The sequence below is a fragment of the Ptychodera flava genome, chromosome 1, assembly GCF_041260155.1.
Source record: "Ptychodera flava strain L36383 chromosome 1, AS_Pfla_20210202, whole genome shotgun sequence".
Classification (NCBI taxonomy): Eukaryota; Metazoa; Hemichordata; class Enteropneusta; family Ptychoderidae; genus Ptychodera; species Ptychodera flava.
Window position 1 is genome coordinate 18,308,108 of NC_091928.1, and position 21,776 is coordinate 18,329,883.

At 38.1% G+C, this 21,776-nt stretch overlaps 1 protein-coding gene across 1 annotated transcript; it reads right to left on the reverse strand.

Moving 5' to 3' along the window:
* Positions 1–1,205: 1,205 nt before the first annotated feature.
* Positions 1,206–3,847, reverse strand: LOC139133574 (uncharacterized). Its single transcript, XM_070700344.1, has 3 exons — positions 3,464–3,847; positions 2,322–2,449; positions 1,206–1,648 (listed from the first exon to the last, which is right to left on the reverse strand). The coding sequence occupies exons 1-3, from the start codon at positions 3,783–3,785 to the stop codon at positions 1,298–1,300; spliced, it is 801 nt and encodes a 266-aa protein (XP_070556445.1). The 5' UTR covers positions 3,786–3,847; the 3' UTR covers positions 1,206–1,297.
* Positions 3,848–21,776: the final 17,929 nt, after the last annotated feature.

Genomic DNA, 21,776 nt, shown 5'->3' on the forward strand with positions numbered 1-21,776 from the left:
ATACAAATCGCAATGAATTATGGGAAATCTACAGTACTGTGAAGTGTTCAAATGACAAATGCTAAGCACATGGAAGAAATGATTAATTCAGTGACCCTTGGTCTTCTAACAGAGTCTACCACACGTAAGGTAACCCAAATTGTTTCCGATAACACTCCAAGTACAGTAAAAACCTTCATAATTCAACCAGAAAAAATTGAAATACTAGTAGTTCAATTATTTAAATTCAATTTTGCTGACAGTCAAATATAGTATTTTTAAATTGTAAAAATGCAAATCTTGCAGTGACTGACAAGATACTGGTGTCTGTTTATTCACTTTTGAGATTCAATTTTTTTTTGTGTTCTACTTTATTTGTATCTATCAGAGTTGAAAGTTATAATTGGGTAAGATACAAAATGTATCTAGGTACAAAGATGACAAAGTGGTCAAATTAGGAGACAAAAGCAGCGTTCAGTTCTTCATATGGTTAAAATAAAAGCGGAAATTAAATGTTTTCCAGAAAACGGGTTGATGAATTAAAAGGGGGTTGAATTAATAGGGTTTTAACGGTACATCATGAAATTTAGTTTAGGGGTGGACCATTTGATATCCTGGGGGGATTCTGTTAGATTTTTGAAAAAAAAAATTCCCAGCAAATGTCCATGAAAAAAAATCGGCCAGAGAAGGCCTGACAATAAAAGGCCTGAAGGGAGTGGGAAAATTAAGACCTGTTGATCAGGGTTAAAAAATCCGCTTCCTCATCAATCTTCGAGATCCCTCCCATATCAAATTGTCCCCCCTTAGTGTGGTGTATCAGCTGCAATTTCTGATTAAAGTGCAGACCAAAATTCATTGATCAACAACAAGGGGCTGACCATTTGGTATTCATTTGGTTAAAAGTAAACACAAAATTGTTCGTTTATTAGAAACTTTTATTGTTTACTAAAATCATGGTCTACATTGCTACAAGCTGGCAAACTATGTCTCTCCCCCACTCCCAAGGGGTGTACACCCCCATAGAAAGGAATACAGATATATGTTGCCAAGATGGGTCTATTTTTCTTGAAAATATCCCTAACCATAGTAACCATGGGTCAATGTTCCATCTGAAGAAAGCCAGAACACGGCTCAAATACACTTGAAATGCCAAAATGTTTCAGAAAAACAGTAGAAACAGCAGAAAAACGTACAATGACCCCCTCAAAAAAACAAACAAACACACACACAAAAAACAGGTTACTTTTGGACCTTAAACATCAGTCAATGTTTTGAACTCCGGCAGCAGACCCCTGTACGAAAATGTCTCTCTGGCACACTAGTCACTAATTATTACATCCTCATCAGTTGCCTGTTCTGGTGTATTTGGCAGCCCTAACTCAGGTGAAGAGTTTCCTTCCTCATTGTTTGATCGCTTTGACGCGGACTCGGCAATGTCTCTATCAGACGAACGTTTAAACTGTAGAGCATCTGCTAGGCTGTCCATGCCTCGTACTGGGCCCATTGCTTCATTGATGTCATGGCGACAGTGAGGGCAACTGGTGCATCGTATTACGCATACATAACAACCGGTAATCATATTACATCCATGGCATATGTAAACTGGGAAAGTTACCTCCATCAAGCACACGATACATTGAAGGCTATTCCTGATCTGTGCTAAGGTATCCTGTAAAGAATAAGATCAGTTTCATTAGGTGTACAACTTTTCTTGGCTGGCAAATAAAAATTCATCTTGGGCTTTTATTGGAATCTTGGGATCAACAAATGTACAAAAACCTTGCAGTCTCACATTATCAACATTACTGTGTAGTGATTGTTGCAGCAATCTAGTGAATATTGCATTTGCTAAAATCCTTATGTAAAATATGACATCAAAACAGGTCCGATAATTGCTATCATACAAGGTGTAATGAATCACCAGGTCCAAGAAACAAATAGAAAATGACAATTACACAATGTAAAACAGGACCATCTTGAACCAGTTTCAGTGGTGGTACCAGGTGTCTGGAATGGAAAAGCGTACCCTGCTGGCATGCTACACCCATCAAGATTGGCCAAAATTGACATATTAAGTGTAATTTGGCTAAACCACCAAATTACTGTTGTAAGTCAAGGCCATGAATACTGTCACTCTATGATCATTTGAGAAACAGACAGGTCATATTTCGAAACCACATCTCTGTATCTACCATGAGCGAACTAATCTACTTTCTGAGAATCCCTGTCTCACTAGCATAAAAAGTAGCTAAGCATAAACAATGAAAGGGGCAGTTCCCTATCAAGGATCCATTTTGAAAGCGGTCAAGGTTTTAAGTGGCAAACATGGGTAAAATACTTACACTAGAGCATTCATCTTCATCATTATATCTACTTGAGGTCCTTTTCCGTTTTACGCCGGATCTTAACTCCTCAAATTGTGATGCCTCTATTGCCTTTATCTTTCTAGGCGTTTTCCAAAACATAGGATCTAAAACAAACCAAAACAAAGAGCAGACCTATATTTACAAGTCAATCTGCAGAGAGACAATTGTTTTGACAAACATGCTAACTTCTACTTGTATACATTATCCACTTTCCTGTACGAACCAAACCGAAAGGAGACGCACATGACAAAATCAGCCTTAGTGACCTTTCCCTTTAACTGAGGGGAGAGAATAAAACCTGTTCAACAGGCTAAACTAACACAATAATTTAAGACCATTTGACATTGCCCCCTCCCTCCCCCACATACAAGCTCACACACAGAAATCCTTACATGTGCAAATCAGCACCATCATTGATTTTTATCTTGTGACTGGCAACAAAGACTGATTGGTCTCTATGTGGCTGAGATGGGCACACGTATTCGGTGTGCTGTGTGATAATTGTGACAGTGTGGTTGAGGGTGCTTGATGGGCAATTATACAGCTACTTTGAAAAAAAGAATTATCTGACAAATGCTGCCAAGAATCCATACATACTATATACAGTTTGAAGCTAATATTTGGCAACCCACCTGGACCCATTTTTGTGTCATTATTTACACAAGGAGTATGTGACAAAGTTCAAAAACCCTTTCAAAAACATATTTTTCCCTGCTTCCACATCAACACTCTAAGGTATCTGACTGAAATTTATGTGGTTGAAAGAAGTTGTATTTTGCTTGAAAAACATGCCTCTTTTGCAGGGCCTTAGTCAATTGTTATGACAGAATGTGTTTTTTTTCAATGATTTAGAATAAGTCTAAAATTCGACCGGAAATATCACAGGAATCTAGGCCAATTTTTGAAAGGGTATTTGAATTTCCTGTCAAGTGATCCTTGATTCCTTGTGTAAACAATGGATATGTCATAGACAGTTGCGTAGCTAAATATTTAAGCTTTCCAATTGGCATATGGTTGATAGGTGCTCCTATCAAATTATTAGTCAGATACCTTGTAGTTTGAAAGAGGCTGTTTTCTACCAACGATTCTTAAAGCTGTACCCTGCAATGTTGACTTACCTGCAGTAGATGGTCCATTGTAAATGGGAAAATTGTTGGTATCCAACAACTTCATTTCTATCCCTGTCTCCTCATAGATCTTGTTCTGTACGCCTTCCACTGTGCAGTCGTTATCCGTTAGTGTCAACACCAGCGGATAAATTTCCCGAGTTCTCTGTGAGTACTTTTGTGCCTCCTTGAGTTCAACTACCATGATAGATTTCCTATAGATCGGGTTTTTCTTTTGTACCTTGAAGCTGACGCCTGGTGGTGGTACATTTATTGGCCTTGGTTTGGGCCATGGAATAGGTGACGACGTACGAGCAGGATGAGGTGACGTCATTGACGACTGCGGCTGGCAAGTTGCATGTTGACTAAAACCATCCCGGACTGTGTTCCCAAAGAAACTTGGTCCTGTTGGATAAACATAAACGCTGCTTTATCAAAACAATAGAATCAATGTGACCTGGACAGGGTGGGGGCGGCGGGGGGGGGGGGTGTTTGGCAGTGAAGGGGTAAGATAATTTTAAAGCCAGCTTCACGTAGGAAATTTGACAATGCATGCGTATCAAATGAAATTCCTACATTCTGTACCCTTTCGCTTAGCTACCTATCGGACAAATCCTACATTTACTTAAAAGCCGAACGTTTTTGAGTGTTTTTAACGCATCTGACAGCTACAACTTGGCTGTGAGTGTGACGCCATTTAGATTTGTGGTCCTATGGTGTTTCGGTACCGATCGGAATCAGTTGCGTATATACGCAACACGTTATCAATATTCGTACATCGGCCTATACAGTCAAGTGAACAACTTTACGTATCGCGATCGCGCTCACATTCATTCACGTACGGAAGCTGCGGTCAACCATGGAGGTAGAAGAAAATTGCTAGTATGGAGTCGAGATTTTTATGCGTTAAATTACTCGTTGTCTGTACGTACGTACGTCTTCAGCGATTAAGAAATGACAAGCAAAAATTGAAAAGCAAGCCTAGTAAAACGTGATATTTTTTCGATCAAAAGAAACGTACACACATAATCAAGAATGCGACACCAAGTCTCTGGCAAAAAAAGTTTGAATTAAACAAATAAATTTGTACATGTGTTTCCAGTAAGCCGCCGACCCTATACTCTCCATTGTTAAATATTTTGGGGGCAAACTGTACAAAATTCAAGAGTTTTTTTTCCTATCCTGGGTTTCGCAAACAAAAAATAAAATTTAAAAAATCGCCGACCCGGAACCAACCTACCCTATTTTTCGAAGGCTTTAAATTTTACAGGAAATATACTATGTTTTTTTTGTCCATAAGCCTAAGCCTAAAATTTCATAATCCTGTGCCATTTTGAAAATGAAAATTAGCCGATTTTATTTCTTGAAAATGCACAATATGTCAAATTTTACACTACGTCGCTTACCGTTTTGAAATTGATACGACACTCCAGGCTGCATGTTTGAACTCTCGAGCCCGTCGCCGTAGACATTATATATCACGCCCGGTTGTAGTTCAGAAAACTTGCCGTTTTCGTCGGGGAAGTACAGCAGCACATTGGCTGCGTCTTCAAGGTAGACACTTTCCCTTTTCAGCCTATACACCCTGGCAACATTTGTTGCCGTGAGGCCTTCCTTTGGGAAAGATTTTTGGTCACCACCGTATTTGAGGATGTATCTTACCCCATCCATGACGATACGTCTTCAGCCGCGGCAGACTCTAGTGTGGATTGGACGAAAGTAGTCCTGGTAGACTCTTATCTGCATATTCAATTTCACCAGCAACAGTCACTCATTGGCCGACACTAACGTAACAATAGCTCATTTGCATGCGTATGCGTTCTCTTACCCTTTCCTGTCATTCGCACATGTTTAAGTACGTGTTCCGGATCCAATTCCCAGTGTATATGTTTTCCCATCGGCGAACATAGAATAAATTTTTGCAACAATCTAAAGAGTCAATTTACATAACAAAAGCACGGGCTTGGAAATCGGTTGCGCTCGGGAGTGTTCTCATGAGCTATACAAAATTAAATCGAGAATATTAAGAAAGTCTCTTCCGTAAAAGGGAGCGGAACAAATTGTGTCAATTTTATGGCCCAATTATCACCCAAAAAATTCTAACACAGCTGGACATATACAAAGATGCATTATTAAACATACTTAAAGGCAGTAAAAATACTGGTACACAAACGAAAATAAGACATTATGAAAGAACCATTCTCGTAAACCTGCGCATTTGCATTAGTGGGGAAATTATAAGTGAATAAAAATGTTTAACAGGCCTTGGGACGCTTCTCTGTTTAATCAAGCTATGGTAGAAAATGTGTGATTATTTGATACATTTTGTTCCGCGACTCTGAAGACTCAAGACTCATATTTTCTATTTTATTTGCATGTGCCATGGGAAAATTCTCGAGCGCACCCGATGTCGATGTCAATCGTGAATGCTTTGTGATGTAAGGGGCCGACCATTTGATATTCTGGGGGGTGGCTTGAAGATTTTGGGAAAAATATTTTCAGCAGATAAAGTGAAAAATTTTCCTGCCAAGGATGGCTTGAGAAACAAAAAAGATGGCAAACTAAGGCCAAAAAAATAGTTTGTTTCCCATCCTAAGTGTCTTCCCAAAAAATGGTGCGGTGACGCGACTTTTTTTTCTTTTTTTTTTTGCTGATATGAAAAGTAGTTGTAACTTTTGATATTTTGTCGGTATTTTGTTGTGTGTACAGACTAGTTTCGTGCTGTCTGACACAGTCGGTATTAAAACTATTCAACACATTCTGTATGTGTGTAAAACTTGTTTGATGACGCTTGCATTTTCAGTCCAGACTTAAATTCGCCTGACATCAACATCAATACAAAATATAAAATTTCTGTTGACAAGCTAGAAGCTGAGTGTTTTAACATGCTTTTGGGAGTAGTAAAAGCTATTGAAAAAAATATCAAAAGTGGCTGCTACTGACCCTTTCATCCTGAACTCACAATATTTAATTATGGCACAAGAAGTGTTTGCATGCAGCAAGATGCGTCCGGATGCGCTAATTTGCGGGTTGCGGGCATGAACAAATTATTTTCTTCAGTATATTTTTTCTTTGTTAATTAGAATTACTGCTTAAAATAGTATCAATGCGTTTGTTTATGGAATAAAAGCCGCGAACGTCTTGAATAATGCCGTCATTCGAGCACCGGCACCCCCCCCCCCCCCCGGCCCGACATTCGTGTCGTCTACATCTGGTAGAGCGCCGCCAACGCCAGACTAGTAAATTTCTTATGCACAGGTGAACTTGAGTTCAATTTTCAGTGCTCCAAACAGATCTACACAATATGAAAAGGGACTGTATATGTAGTATAAACAACTTGGGCCTTTCGAAATGTTCATTTAATCAGAATTGTGCACTCTCAATAGATGCATGCATATTGTTTGCTAAATATTTGGTGACTAATAAATAATGTTGGGCCTTTGCATGATTGTGATATAAACAAACAGATAGCTTTGACAAGTAAAGTGACGGACATTTAAAATCAAATGATTTTTTGGAGTCAGTAGTTGGGTCCCTTGTTTCCGCTTCACATTTGATGAATTATTTACTGTTTTACTGTGGTTAGTAACATCAACTACCATGTGTACAACTCCCTACTAACAGCAGATTAAAATGCCAAGTAATGAACTACTCAACACAGCATGCATACGTGTAAAGTGTATTATTATTGTTTACAACTGAAGTTTCGTCCAAACTTTATAATTGACAACAAAAGCAAGGCAGTTTGACGTGTACAGGCTGTATTTACACAATGAATACTAGGTGTTTCAACACTTCATTGTTATACAGGCATGAACCCCTAGATTTCCTAATTCCTCAAAAAGTCTTTAGGTGTGATTAAAATCTGGTTTTATCCTATAATCACTAATCTTTCATATGTATCCGCTTGAATAGTTAGCTATAACTTGAAAATATTCACAAAACGATGCTTTGTTAAGATCTAAACTTTAAACTATTGTTTCTATCATAATGCAAATTTGCCAGGCGGCACTATTCTCATTCCACTACTCAAATGGTAAACTAATGGAAGAAAAACAAATTAGATTCCCTTTGGTGCAGAACTTTTGAATTTTTGGGGCTCAATAAATTTTTCAAGTATGTCATGGTCACAACATTTACAACTGAATTTTAAATCCTGTTTTTTATGTAAAATTTTTACATATGTACATTTTTCCAGGCCCACTTCTGATCGAATGTAAGATACATGTGTTCTGCTGCAAGGCCGCAAATAAAACAAAATATTCCTTGAAAGAAGGAATGCCAAAAATAAAATGCCAGAATCATGTAAGGAAAACAAATAATATCCAGTGAGACTGGCAGGGGGAAAATATGGCCCCTCTCGAATCTTCACCCTCCCCCAATATCAAATGGTCCTCCCCTAAAAGGCAACTTGGACAACAAGTTTGACATGCCATAAAGGAAAGAAAATCGTAAAAAGATAAAACATAAAACCAACGCTAAATGTAGTATATAGTTTTGTAATGTTGGACATCAGTTGACAAAAACGTGAAAACGAAAAATGAAAAAGGGATATATAGTGTTTTAACGTCGAACATCAGTGCATGGAGACATGAAAACGGAAAAAAGAAAAACGGATGTTTTTCATTATATCTATGTATGATTTATTGCATAGTGACAAAGAAGACCATTGGACGCATTTTGTAGCCAAGTGCCAAATCATAAGGTTCCCTTTTTTGTTGATATCATTGTAGTGTTATCAAAAGAAAACAGAAAATGTGATCTTTTTGGTATCAAATATCGAAAACTCAAATAAGAATGAAGTTAAAAGCTGCGAATTTTATCAATTGTTTTCATGATTTGAAAACGAAAGTGACGTGGACGCAATGTGCCACGGATTCTTAAGATAAGGAAAAAGGAATAAGTAACTTCACGTTCGAATAAGGAATAAGGAAAAAGGAATAAGTAACAGACTTCGAATAAGGAATAAGGAAAAAGGAATAAGTAACAGACTTCGAATAAGGAATAAGGAATAAGGAAAAAGGAATAAGTAACAAACTTCACATTCGAATAAGGAATAAGGAAAAAGGAATAAGTAACAAACTTCACATTCGAATAAGGAATAAGGAAAAAGGAATAAGTAACAAACTTCACATTCGAATAAGGAATAAGGAAAAAGGAATAAGTAACAAACTTCACAGTTTGAATAAGGAATAAGGAAAAAGGAATAAGTAACAAACTTCCCAGACCTCTTGAAATGAATGGTTTTATATATTGATTTTAAGTGATTTCAGAAAAACTGACTTTCATCGTACACTTGCATAAGATCAAGTATGGTGACCCCATCTTTTTTCTCTAATATTTGATTGTTCTCATATGCCAGAATTCAAAAATCCATGGTAACTGTTAGTCCCCTAGTCTTCTATGTGTTGCGATTTTTTGAGACAGCGCGGCGATTGTCGTTTTCGTCCACGGTATCGATACCTTCTATACTGATCTCTGTGTGGCAGGCTGGGTGTAACCTAGCCGTGCGTACGTACAGGTCTTGTGTGTTTCCGGTGTTATACGGCCTCCACCATATAACATATAGCAGGCCCACGGAACGTTTCGTAGATCGTCGTCGGATGGGAAGTGACTGACACTGTGAGGCCGAAGACCGAACCTCGGTCTTAGTCACTTCCCATCCGACGACGATCTACGAAACGTGCCGTGGGCCTGTACCATATAACGCCGAGAACACACGCGTACACGGTACACAGACCTGTACGCTCGGCTAGGTGTAATAGCTATACTACTAGCCCTGCGTACGATGCTGTGTGTTCCGCTACAGTAATAGCCCCGCTCACCACAGCCCTGCAAAGTACGTAGAGTTGTTAGGGACGATTCAGAATTTACTTCCAGGGGGGTGGAGGATTTTCAGGGGGGGGGCCACCCATTTTTCCCAAGAAAATTTAGGGGGGGGCAGACAAAAATACCACAATCTTTTAGGGGGGCCAAGGAAAAAAATCATCAATTTAATATTTGCCCAGAATTTCTGATCTCTACAAAAGAGAACCATAGATGCTACCTGGGTGACAGATAAACTCAACGTGTTTAGTTAAACTCCTTTAGCTGCCAAATTCGGTAATATTCACAGTGGTTTGTTTTATGCATCTACTGCAGTATCTTGTTCTCCTCCCTGAAGCGTCATGAAATGTCCAGTATTTAGCATGTCAACACAAACCATACAGTAAACAGTCGGGGTTGTTTTTGTTGAAAAGAGATCTCGAATCAAGTCCAGGCTAGAATTCATTTATCAACAATAACAATGGTCATTTATGTTCACACTGGTATGTTGCTAAATACAGCATTGGGTGTTCTATGTAGTGATAGAATAACAAACAAATGCTGATACACAGAGATGAACATTGAACAAATGCTAAAAATTACAGCAAATATTCAGCATCATCAGTAAACAAATGCTAAAAATTACAGCAAATATTCAGCATCATCAGGTTGGGTTTACCTTGTAGCTTGTAAAGCAAAGTAAAGTTGCATGACAAGCGACCTAGCGGCCGATATAGCTCTGCTGTGTTTATGTAGAGAATAACTATTTTGACACATGTTGATGAAGAAGGTGGAAATTAAATCTTTGATAGCTCAATGCAGTGGCCAGAAAAAGTGGCTAACATAGCTGCAAAAATAAACAATTGAGATTTCATCATACTTTGCATATATCACATCGCATCATCCCTAAGAACATGTCAACCAAAGCTATCTGATGAGTAGTTTTTTGAGAATAAAATTTTCTGACCAAAAATGGCAACAATTGCCCCAAAAAATAAAAATTGCAGATTTCATCATAATTTCAAAGATCAAATTTAGTTCATCTATAGAAACCTGTATACCGAATTTCAAAGCTGCTGGACCAGAATTTTTTGAGAAACACATTTTTTTAACCAAAAATGGAAAATATTGACCCAAACATTCAAAATTGCTTATTTTATTATAATTTCAATAAATATCATTAAGGTGATCGGTAGAAACCTGTATACCAAGTTTCAAAGCTATCAGATGAGTACTTTTGGAAATACACATTTTTTGACCAAAAATGGCAAAAATTGCCCAAAAATACAAAATTACAGATTTCATCAGAAATTCAATATATATTACTTAGTTCATCTATAGAAACCTGTATACCAAATTTCAAAACTATCAGACCGGTACTTTTAGAGAAATACATTTTTTGACCAAAAATGGCAAAAATTGCCTTAAAAATGCAAATTTGCATATCTCTGCACAATTTGAACAAATCTTAAATAGATCTTCCCCAGGGACATATGTACCAAATATCAACGCTATCTGACAGGTACTTTTGAAAGAGAAGATTTTTAAAGATTTTTTTACCAAAAATGACAAAAATTGCCTTAAAAATACAAATATGCAAATTTCACCACGATTTGAACAAATTTGACTGAAGTCACCCTAAGTAAACTGCATATCAAATTTCAAAGCAATCGGACAAGCGGTTTCAGAGAAGAAGATTTTTTACCAAAAACACCAAAAAATACCCCAAAAATACAAATATGCAAATTTCACCCCGATTTGAACAAGTCACCCCAAGTGAGCTGCATATAAAATTTCAAAGCAATTGGACTTACGGTTTCAGAGAAGAAGGCAATTGTTGACGGACGACGGACGACGACGGACGACGACGGAAAATCAACCTATTTGATAAGCTCCACGTCGCTGACAGCTGAGCTAATAAAGAAGTGTTAATTTGTGCAAATGTATGCAAATCACCCGATTTCTTGGCTTCTTTTGCCTCCCAATTTCAAAATTTCCGAAGAATATAACTCCACTCCGACTGGGTCAAATTTTCTGAAATTTCACATTATGTTTTTTAAATGCTATATAACAAAACGACTATCAATTGGTTTTGTTTGGCAATAAAGCTCTTACATTTTTAAAAAGAGGCATTTTGAATAAGAGGCATTTTAATTTTGCTGATCATGATTTTAATCAATTATTAGAGTGTCAGTCTTTAAACCCCTACAATTTTAAATGAGGATGGATAATGCCAAATAAAATAGTGGTTTTTTTCTACATATACTCTTCTTTCAAGTGAAATATTACATTTCAGAAAATAGTATCAAGTTTTTGACTTAAATTAATTTTTATCATTAATACCAAAATTGAGGTTTTTTACCCCAAATATACACCCACTTCATCCTTTGAGTAACTACTGCTACCACACTAAACTTTAGAGTCTCTGCTTTTTGAAATTATATGGTATGAGGGGGGTTTCCTTGTCATCTTTGATGAGAAATATTGCTTTGAAAAAAACTGTGTTGGCAACATGCAGCTCCACCTTAATTCAAAACAAAACGACTTGCTACTCTGCCACTTCTTAAAGTAACATGGTCACGTTGGTTCTATGGGATTTCGTCAGTTCAGTGTCTGTGTCACTATTATATTCAGAACCAACACCATCATCATCACTCTCAATGACTCCATTGACAGAGATTTCCAATTCAGAGTCACTGCTATCTGACTCTGACTCATCTGTGACATAAGTTGTTACATCTTTCCCTGACAGTTTTCTTAAATTGAATGAAGGTTGTGCATGTATATGTGCGGTTATAATTTGAACTTTTTCAGCTTTCAATTTTTTTTGTTTTGGTAATTTATGTTTATCAAGGTATTTATCTAATTCTTTTACGTTTAAATTTTGAAGGTTCCCACTCAAGAGCAACTTTAACCAGTCATAGTCCTCGTATTTTTTATCCTCTCTTCTTTTCTGCTCCTTTTTCTATGTTTCATTCTCATCAATTTTACCCTTTCTAAATTTAAATGTTCTACATAACTTTTTACAGTACTTACATCTACTATAAACTTTTTTGAAAATAAATTTATGGCCGTCTCATCTTCAAGTTGCTTTTCAGCGATAGTTTTTTAATGTTGAAAATAAAAATAGTATGTATTACTGTCAAAAATATATGGTGAAAAATTTACAAAAGGGTTGATTTTCCAATAATCCTGTATGTGCATCCAGAAGATCATGTGGCTCTGCATCAATGCTATGGTGTCGGATTGTTGAAATATTGTGTACACAAGAAATTTGCTGTAGTTCAAGAAGTGATCTCAGTGTGTATGAGGCTAGGGGAAATGTGGATAGGCTTACACATTGTGTATTCATTCTGATATGTATAATCAAAGATTTCTCAGTGGCGGCTGGCAGAAAAGGCAAAAAAAACCAAATTAACATGTATTGTTTCATGTCATCTGAAAACATGCGCATCATGACTATTTTAAATTAAAGTTTGTTAAAAAAATTTGAAATATGAATGCTCTGTCAATTTTGAAAAATACTGCTGTGTGTTAGGAACGCAACAGGGAATGCACAGCGTACACTGCGTACGTACGCAGGGCTAGCGAGAGAGTTGCCGACATCGACGGTTATTTACGAAAAAAGAATAAAAGACTGGCATTTTTGGAAGCGATCGAGTAGCTGAGGTAGGCAGGGATACGACTTGGGCCCAAGAACGCTGAATTTCGGCAGTAATTTGGCTTTTTACGTCAAGTCCAAAATGGATTTGAAGTCACCAACTCTACGTACGGGTCTTTGCAAGGCTGTGGTGAGCGGGGCTATTAGCTGTAGCGGAACACACAGCATCGTACGCAGGGCTACTATACTACAGGCCACCAAAGGCTACCCAACACAGCCCAGTTCCGCCGCCGAAAATAATCGATTTTTAATCCAAAATTGTGGTCGATCTCAGTTTTCGAGCACGACCAACTATTCTAGATACGCGATGTGCTGAGCTGCGCTTTAAAACTTTCGCAAAGCCCGTTTTTCTATCTCTATGCGAGGGAACAGACCGTATCATCTGCGCCATTGTGAATGTGCAATGATTTCTGGGTAGGGTTCAAATGCAGGTCAAATAATGAGTTCAGATAATAAAGGAGGTCAGATAATTGAAAGCCAAGAGAATGTCAAGACAATGTCGTAATCATGACCAAATAATCGCATAAGAAAGACCAAATAATGACATAAAAATGACCAAATCACCAAATAATGGAATAATAACGATAAGATAAGTTCTAAATCAAGACATCAATGCCGAATAATGGCAAAAGAACCGAATTAACATAATAATGTCAAGACAATATCAAGAGAATGTCAAGACAATGTCGTAATCATGACCAAATAATCGCATAAGAAAGACCAAATAATGACATAAAAATGACCAAATCACCAAATAATGGAATAATAATGATAAGATAAGTTCTAAATCAAGACATCAATGCCGAATAATGGCAAAAGAACCGAATTAACATAATAATGTCAAGACAATATCAAGAGAATGTCAAGACAATGTCGTAATCATGACCAAATAATCGCATAAGAAAGACCAAATAATGACATAAAAATGACCAAATCACCAATAATGGAGTAATAATGATAAGATAAGTTCTAAATCAAGACATCAATGCCGAATAATGGCAAAGGAACCGAATTAACATAATAATATCAAGACAATATCAAGATAATACCAAGACAATGTCGTAATCATGACCAAATAATCGCATAAAAAAACCAAATAATGACATAAAAATGACCAAATTACCAAATAATGGAATAATAATGATAAGATAAGTTCTAAATCAAGACATCAATGCCGAATAATGGCAAAAGAACCGAATTAACATAATAATATCAAGACAATATCAAGATAATATCAAGACAATGTCGTAATCATGACCAAATAATCGCATAAGAAAAACCAAATAATGACATAAAAATGACCAAATCACCAAATAATGGAATAATAATGATAAGATAAGTTCTAAATCAAGACATCAATGCCGAATAATGGCAAAAGAACCGAATTAACATAATAATGTCAAGACAATATCAAGAGAATGTCAAGACAATGTCGTAATCATGACCAAATAATCGCATAAGAAAGACCAAATAATGACATAAAAATGACCAAATCACCAAATAATGGAATATAATGATAAGATAAGTTCTAAATCAAGACATCAATGCCGAATAATGGCAAAAGAACCGAATTAACATAATAATGTCAAGACAATATCAAGATAATATCAAGACAATGTCGTAATCATGACCAAATAATTGCATAAGAAAAACCAAATAATGACATAAAAATGACCAAATCACCAAATAATGGGAATAATAATGATGAAATAAGTTCCAAATCAAGACATCAATGCTGAATAATGTCAAAAACAACCGAATTACCAAATAAGTTCATAATCATGTCAAAATAATATCCATATAATGATCAAATAATTGCAAAATAATGGCCAAATACTGATATAATTATCATTAAATCACCAAACAATGGAATAATAATAATGAGATAAGTTTAAATAAAGTTTTCAAGATAATTTTGGCGGTGTTCTCACCCCATAACAGTCAGGCTTAAAACTCCAGTTTCCGATGCGTTGAAAAGGTGTAAACTGGAAATGGTCGCAAGCAAGGACTGTAACGCAGAACGCTTTATACTCATTCAACACTAAACTGAGATTCGAACAAAAACTTGTGATACATCTTGCGCACAACAGAGAGGCTGCTCATTGTAGTTTACGTTATTTTTACCTCGTTTTCCTATAACACTTATTTAATAAAACTCTTCCCGTATAAAACAAAGAACGGCCGAAAATCCAAATAGTTGGTCTTTGTCTTTACATGTTTGCTAAATAAAGTCCAGCATTCAAAATTAATCGCCGCCGAAAACCAAAACGTACATTTGTGTCCGCTAACAAATGACGTGGACTCAATGCAAAGTATTCTTGACCGCGGACATCCGGGAACTTGCGGTTTTTAACGTCATTTTTGCGTCACACTGCCGTGAGAACAAAATATTGAAGTGTGGATTTTTCAACCTTTACACCAGTATTCAAAGTTTCAACATTATGTCAATGATAAACACTAAGTTCTGTCCTTTGTCACATAATTTCTGCATTGTTCACTGTCCTGTATAGTCAAATCCCAATTCACCTCACTCGCGTGCGTGAGGTGAAAGTGACGTCACTCCGCGGTCAAGAATAGTCTGACATTCAAAACTGACCCCGCCCTAATCAAACTAGGCTACTCCGAAAATCCAAAAATTACGTCTGTTTCTGATAACAGTTTACATGTTTGTCTGCACCTAATGAAGTCCGACATTCAAATTGATCCCGCTCCGAACTAATTGCGACTGATGATAAAAATTCAGATGATTTTTTAACGTCTGCAAATGCCCAGTGAAGTCCGGCAACCAAAACTGTTCCCGCTTACGTTAAGGTTTACACGTAAAGCCTGCAATGAAGATTCCTGTACGTATGTCACCACAAGTTTCTATCTTTTTTTGTGAAAATGGTTGCGACGTCTTTTTTTTCGACAGTTGGGCGAGCAACATTCCTCTCAGTAGAAATTTAATAGAAATATGCCAATAGTTCGAAATTTTATAACGAGAAAATCGCGCCGGTGTCTGCTCTGCCCGGTTTGGAAACGTAAGCTTATTGTTTTGTAAATTCTATGCGGGCACAGAGGGAACATGATGCGGGTAACGCACGTACAGTTTTGCTATATTACATTAGAATGATGCCGTGATTTACAATGTAAACACAATGTTGATCTAGCATTTGTTTTTCAATCTGTACCGGAGCTAATCATAGAGCATAATTTGTCTCGATCAACTGAACTTTTATTGGCGGACTGCTCATGAAGTGAGTCGAAGTCCAGGGTCGAAATCAATCTCGATTGAAAAGTATGCGATATTTCATAGCACAAATTCATGTCAGTAGAGCTTTAAAATCATTGCGATTGAATTGTTATTAGGCAATTATAAACTTATGCGGTAAATTTAAAGAAACCAAAATTGAAAATGATGGAATAATTTCCATGAACTTGAAAAAATTAAACAACCATGAACATGCTTTTTTCGAATCAGCAACTATACTTTTTCCTGTGGATAATCTCAATCACGATGAAAAACAGCGTGCTGCTGGTTTGTCTATCGTCGTTATTAGAGCAGACAGTCGATACCGGAGAACGACGAATGCTCGTTTCCACATATCAGCCAACGCGATATTCAACTGTTTGACTGAAGTTCACGCATTTTATTACTTGTACAAAATTCGACCGTCGCGATTTTAGAATGACGCATTCAGTTTAATATCAACGTGGTCACAGATTCACATCTGTTTTAGGTACTCGCCTCCATGGTACTCGCGAAGCCAAAACAAGTCGCTTTTAGAATTGTTCAAGTTTCGTGTCAGAATCGATTTATTTCAGTTTTTCGCCAACTTTTTATCTTACTTTTAGGAAATCGTTTTAGATACCATATATTGTCAGGTGTTATATTTAGTTTAGCCTAACGATGGGTTCTAACCTGACACAACACAAAGTTAGCCCGGCACTGGTGTTTCTGAGGTCGGAAACCGCGTTCATGTAGCTGTCCGTTTTTAGCTCCATGCCATGTTTAAGGCGGACTGTGGTCGTACTTCAAGATGCAGTACGGAACGTAAAAGCTAACGTACGCAACACGGCGTCTGAATGAACTTCGTCTTTGTCGGTATGTACCACATTGTAAATTCAGGAAGCTGAAAACGCGGTGACGATTGCGCAACCAAAAGAGAGGAAAACACAATGTCATCGGACTTGGCATGCAAAATCACATAATTTTTACGAAGTATATAAGCAGCCAGCCATTTCTTCGCTTGATAATCAAATTTTAACTGGTACACTACAGTGCACAGTTAATACGCTAGTTTGTATTTAGCAAGAAGATTATCCCCAGATTTAGCTCGGAATGACAGTTGTGTAAATAAAGCCTAACGCTTACGCCGCGAACTGGCCATTTCAGTGTTCATTTTCTTCCAATTTTCACGTCATGTATCATTTCATTCATACTAAAATTCAGACAATTGTGTAAAAAGTCCTGTACTTCATTATGGGCTGGGAATTTCCACCGAAAATGTGAGCGAACCGGAATTTTAGCTGACTTTGTGCGACTCCAAGGGTGGCATACACATTTCTGCGATTTACTCCGTTCCGTTTAATGGCAATGTATCGCAACTTCTGGAGAGTGTAACTTGGCACCGCGTTGACGGATTAGCCTATCTTTGCACAGGTTGTAGTGAGTGACTGTTTCTACAAAACGGTGTCTCAGAATTCCGATAATGTTCCAAAAACAAAAGATATCGTGACAAACGTGGACAAAAGCCGTTAATTTATTCAGAATCCACCACTTCTCACTTTCAAGGCTAATTGTGCAAAAACAAAGCGGAGTATCAAAACTCCAGGACACGGTTTTTTACACACCTTACCCTACTATCGATTGCAGTAAACGACTTACCAATGGCCATCACCCTCTCGTACTTACACTTTTTAAGTGAAAAAACTCAAAAACACACATTTTTGAGCAAATCAAACACACGCAAACAGGTTTTGAAATATTCTTACAATTTTTATAATCTCAATTGTCGAGCTACCCAAACATATACTACATGTCGGGTTAAAGATTCATTTTCATTGTGAAAAATCAGGTTAAAGAAAAGTGTCTGTGAATGTGGGTCTCCCCCTTAAGTGAACGAAACATATTCAGCTGCGTTGAAGTCAGGCGAGTGAGTTAACGTGAAAATGTACTGTATTCCCATGTGATCTAAGAATTGTGCCAAAAGTTCACCTCCACGATTGTGATGAGTTGGGCAATAGTGTCAACAATGACGACGTCGCCAACCATGAGCGAAGGAGTACCATCGTTTGCATGACAAATGATTCAGCGTTACATTTGGTTGTTTTGGTTGTAGCGTACCGCTGTATTTCAACACAGCGAGTGCCGATAGCTGCATGTCCGTACAGGCTATTACAAACTCCCGGATAACTAAATCCTGATTCGTCAAAAAACAGAGAGTAAGAGATGGCATTCAATTATTTAGTCGATGGTGAAAAATACGATGGGTTTGAGAACAAAACAAAAAGTACGGTAAATCATGTACAGAAAGAGCTTGAACGGCGTGGTATCACGTTTCCTGCGCCCGAATCTACACAAACGCCCGGTCGAGGAGGTGGTGTTAGCTTCAGCGAAAGTGGGATAGCGTCAACCGAGCAATCTCCGCAGCACGCAGCTCAATTTAGATTGCTGCCTGCGTATTGCCAGTACTACACATGCACACCTTATCCGTATTATGCGATGCCACTAGCTCTGCATAGCAGAGCTAGAGCCAGTGTTACCGGCGTTATACGGCCTGTGGTGGGAGGCCGTATAACGCCGGTAACACACAGCCCTGCTATGCAGAGCTACGATGCCACCTTCATCACCGTACGTCTATTATCAACGTCCAGTTGAAATTCCGACAACAGCGAGCACACCGTCAGCGACTGTGACTGTAACCGACTCCTCCACCCCCTCCCGCTAAACACATCAGCGACTAGTATCCGTACCGATGAATGGTTCCAACCCATTCCCAAAGAACCTCCACCATCGTATCCACAAACACCTTGAATTGCAAGGAACACGACTGGTATTGCACGAACTTGTTGACATTTTCTTGCATGTTCTTGTTTTAAAATGTTAGTGTTTCCATAGACCTTATCCATGCTTAGTGTCAATTTTTCCCCCAAAACGGAAAGCCTTCGTTTCTGAGTTGGATAAAATCGTTGAAATATTGAAATTTAACTTTTTTCATTAGTTTTTGTTCTAGACATGGATATGTTTATCTAACATCCATGATGAAATCAACACGTTCAAAACAGTCCTGGTAACGCCAGCACGCCTTTTCAACAAAAAAGATTTCATGATATTTGCTACATTGTCTGTATGTTTTGTCTGTAATAAACGTCAGTGGCTACGTTTATTTTGTTGCGCGCACGAGAGAGAGTCCACGCTGACTCCGTTTTGGCCGTACTTTTGGCAATGCAGGGGTCGCACTAGATTCTCCATAGTTGCTGTGCGCGCCTTGTTTTTTGCGCGCCAAAGTTGGGCCTGCATTCGAAGGCTACGCCGCGCTGTGCAGCTGTGAGCACGTGCTGCCAGACACAGCGACTGTCGGTTCTTGCAAGTATATGAATATACATAAGCTAGTGACGTCAAAGAAACACCTATCCAACTGGGCGGAGAGAATATTATGCTAGTAGCCAGTAGACCTATATATGCGACATGTTTTTATTTTTCATTTTTCATTTTATTTTCCTATGCTACCTGTCATTTTTGTTTTGATTAACGGATGTGTGGAGTTCTATAAAGTACCCGGTTCAGGCAGAAATCCGACCTTTTGTTTGCAAGAACGTCCAGACCATGGGATTCGCGTCGCGTCTCTGAACACAGGCGCTCCTTAGCTGAGTAGTCTGCTTAGTAGAACGATTTTCGGCTCGATTTATCGATCCCGTAGTCGATATGCCCGCCACTGCAATCTAAATCACAGTCCCTCCACAAAAGGACCGTGCCTAAATGTACTCACTATTTAGATTGCAGTGGCGGGCATATCGACAACGGGATCGATAAATCGAGCCGAAAATCGATCCACTTAGCAGACTACCCAGCTAAGGAGCGCCTGTGTCTCTGAAGGGCGCGCGCGTGTTGCAACTGACTGACACTGGGCAAAAACGCGAATCGCAGGGTCTCTGCCAGTCTACTCAGGCTAGCTGTGGAAACGCAACTATCTGTTGGCGGGGTTGCGTGCGTCGTTATGTGGGTCAAAGGTCAACCCCGCCACGGATAGCTGCGGGCCAACTGCGAGCGAAAGTGGGTCTATTACGACGACACAACATGTATCGGAACTTTGAACGGCAAAATAAACCAAAGTGAGCGTAATTCAATAAAATGACCTATACCTGCCTGAACTCTGATTATTGCTCATTCCCTAACTCCTTTTGTGAACAAAATTTAAAATTTCTCGTTCGTTTACGTAATTTCGGCTGATTTTCCAAGGAGTACTCAATTTTCAAAGCTCCAGCAGCGAACGTTGACTTCTATTGATATGCTAATAGAGACGTCGCTCCTTCGGTCAGATCCTTATTAGCATATCAATAGAAGTCAAATAGAAGTCAAAGGAAATACGGCGAAATTTTCAACATGACGCGGGAGGTGAAATTGACTCTCAGTGTTGAAAATTTCGCCGTATTTCCTTGCTGCACATCTAAATATTAATGAAAGAGCAACAGGTCCTATTTCCCGTATATGCTGCCCTTACAATTATAATATTTTGGGAAGAATTTCACAAAGGAATTCCAAAAATACGTAAGCGATAAGAGACATATGCAAAATCAAGTAAAAACACAGTCAACAGCAAAACGATCTTCAACTCGTCATTTCATAAAAATAAGAGGGAAACTAAAAAAAATAAAACCATAGAGTTTTAGTTACCCTTCTTGATATGTGTCATACCAAATATTATAAAAAATAACAGCGAAATGAAAAAGTTAAACCAACGTTTTTTTTCAGATGTATTTTTCATTTTACGATGTGTCTACTCTGCTCGATTTCCCATAGAAAACAATTGCGTTTAATGTACTGAACAGACCGTACAACTATCGCTCGTTCAAATTTCTCAATTCTGAACCAATTATAGTGAAAAGTGGCACGGTGTTTCCTTGATATATATACAAAATTGCTGTCGTTTTAGTTTTTTGAATTTCTCGACGAAACTTGTTTTAGTTGCATTTTATTTTTCCGATCGCTGAATTTTTGCTCTTGCCCTGAATAAAATGGCGATCTTACAGCGTTTGCATATGCAGAATCAGGGTCTAATATTGACCCATTTTAATCGGTTAGCGTCTCTTAAATTATACAGACCAAATACAGACAGATTGTTGTTTATACCAAATTTTGGCGAATATTAATTATGAAAATCCCAGTAAACTGCAAGAATAACACAGAACAGAGGCGAACGGGCGTAGAGTCTCCACTGTAATCGTGCAGTGAACGTTATCGATCGATATCCTTTTGTCCGAAATTGATACATTGTTGTCTCGCTCACTCGCGTGTAGTCCCCCGTTCACAATGGCGCCAAACTACGCCGAGGTGCGCCAAAATGTGCCGAAACGTACGTAAAAGTATCACCAAAACTAAAAAAATTGTCGTCGATTTAATTTCAGTACAGGAAACCAACGGATACCTTCAATGTTGATATTTAAGTGTATAAGTCAATATATGGGTTATTGTGGAAATGTTTATGACGTGACCTCAACACACGAGCGCCCGGCACAAGCGGCGTCCAAACAAATTTTCGATCGATAATCTATTGAAAATAACTTGATACAATGTTCGTCGTTGTCAATAGCGACCGTCTGAGAGCGCTGTTCGATAGAAATTATGCTTCGCGGAATAACGTACACTGAGGCATACCT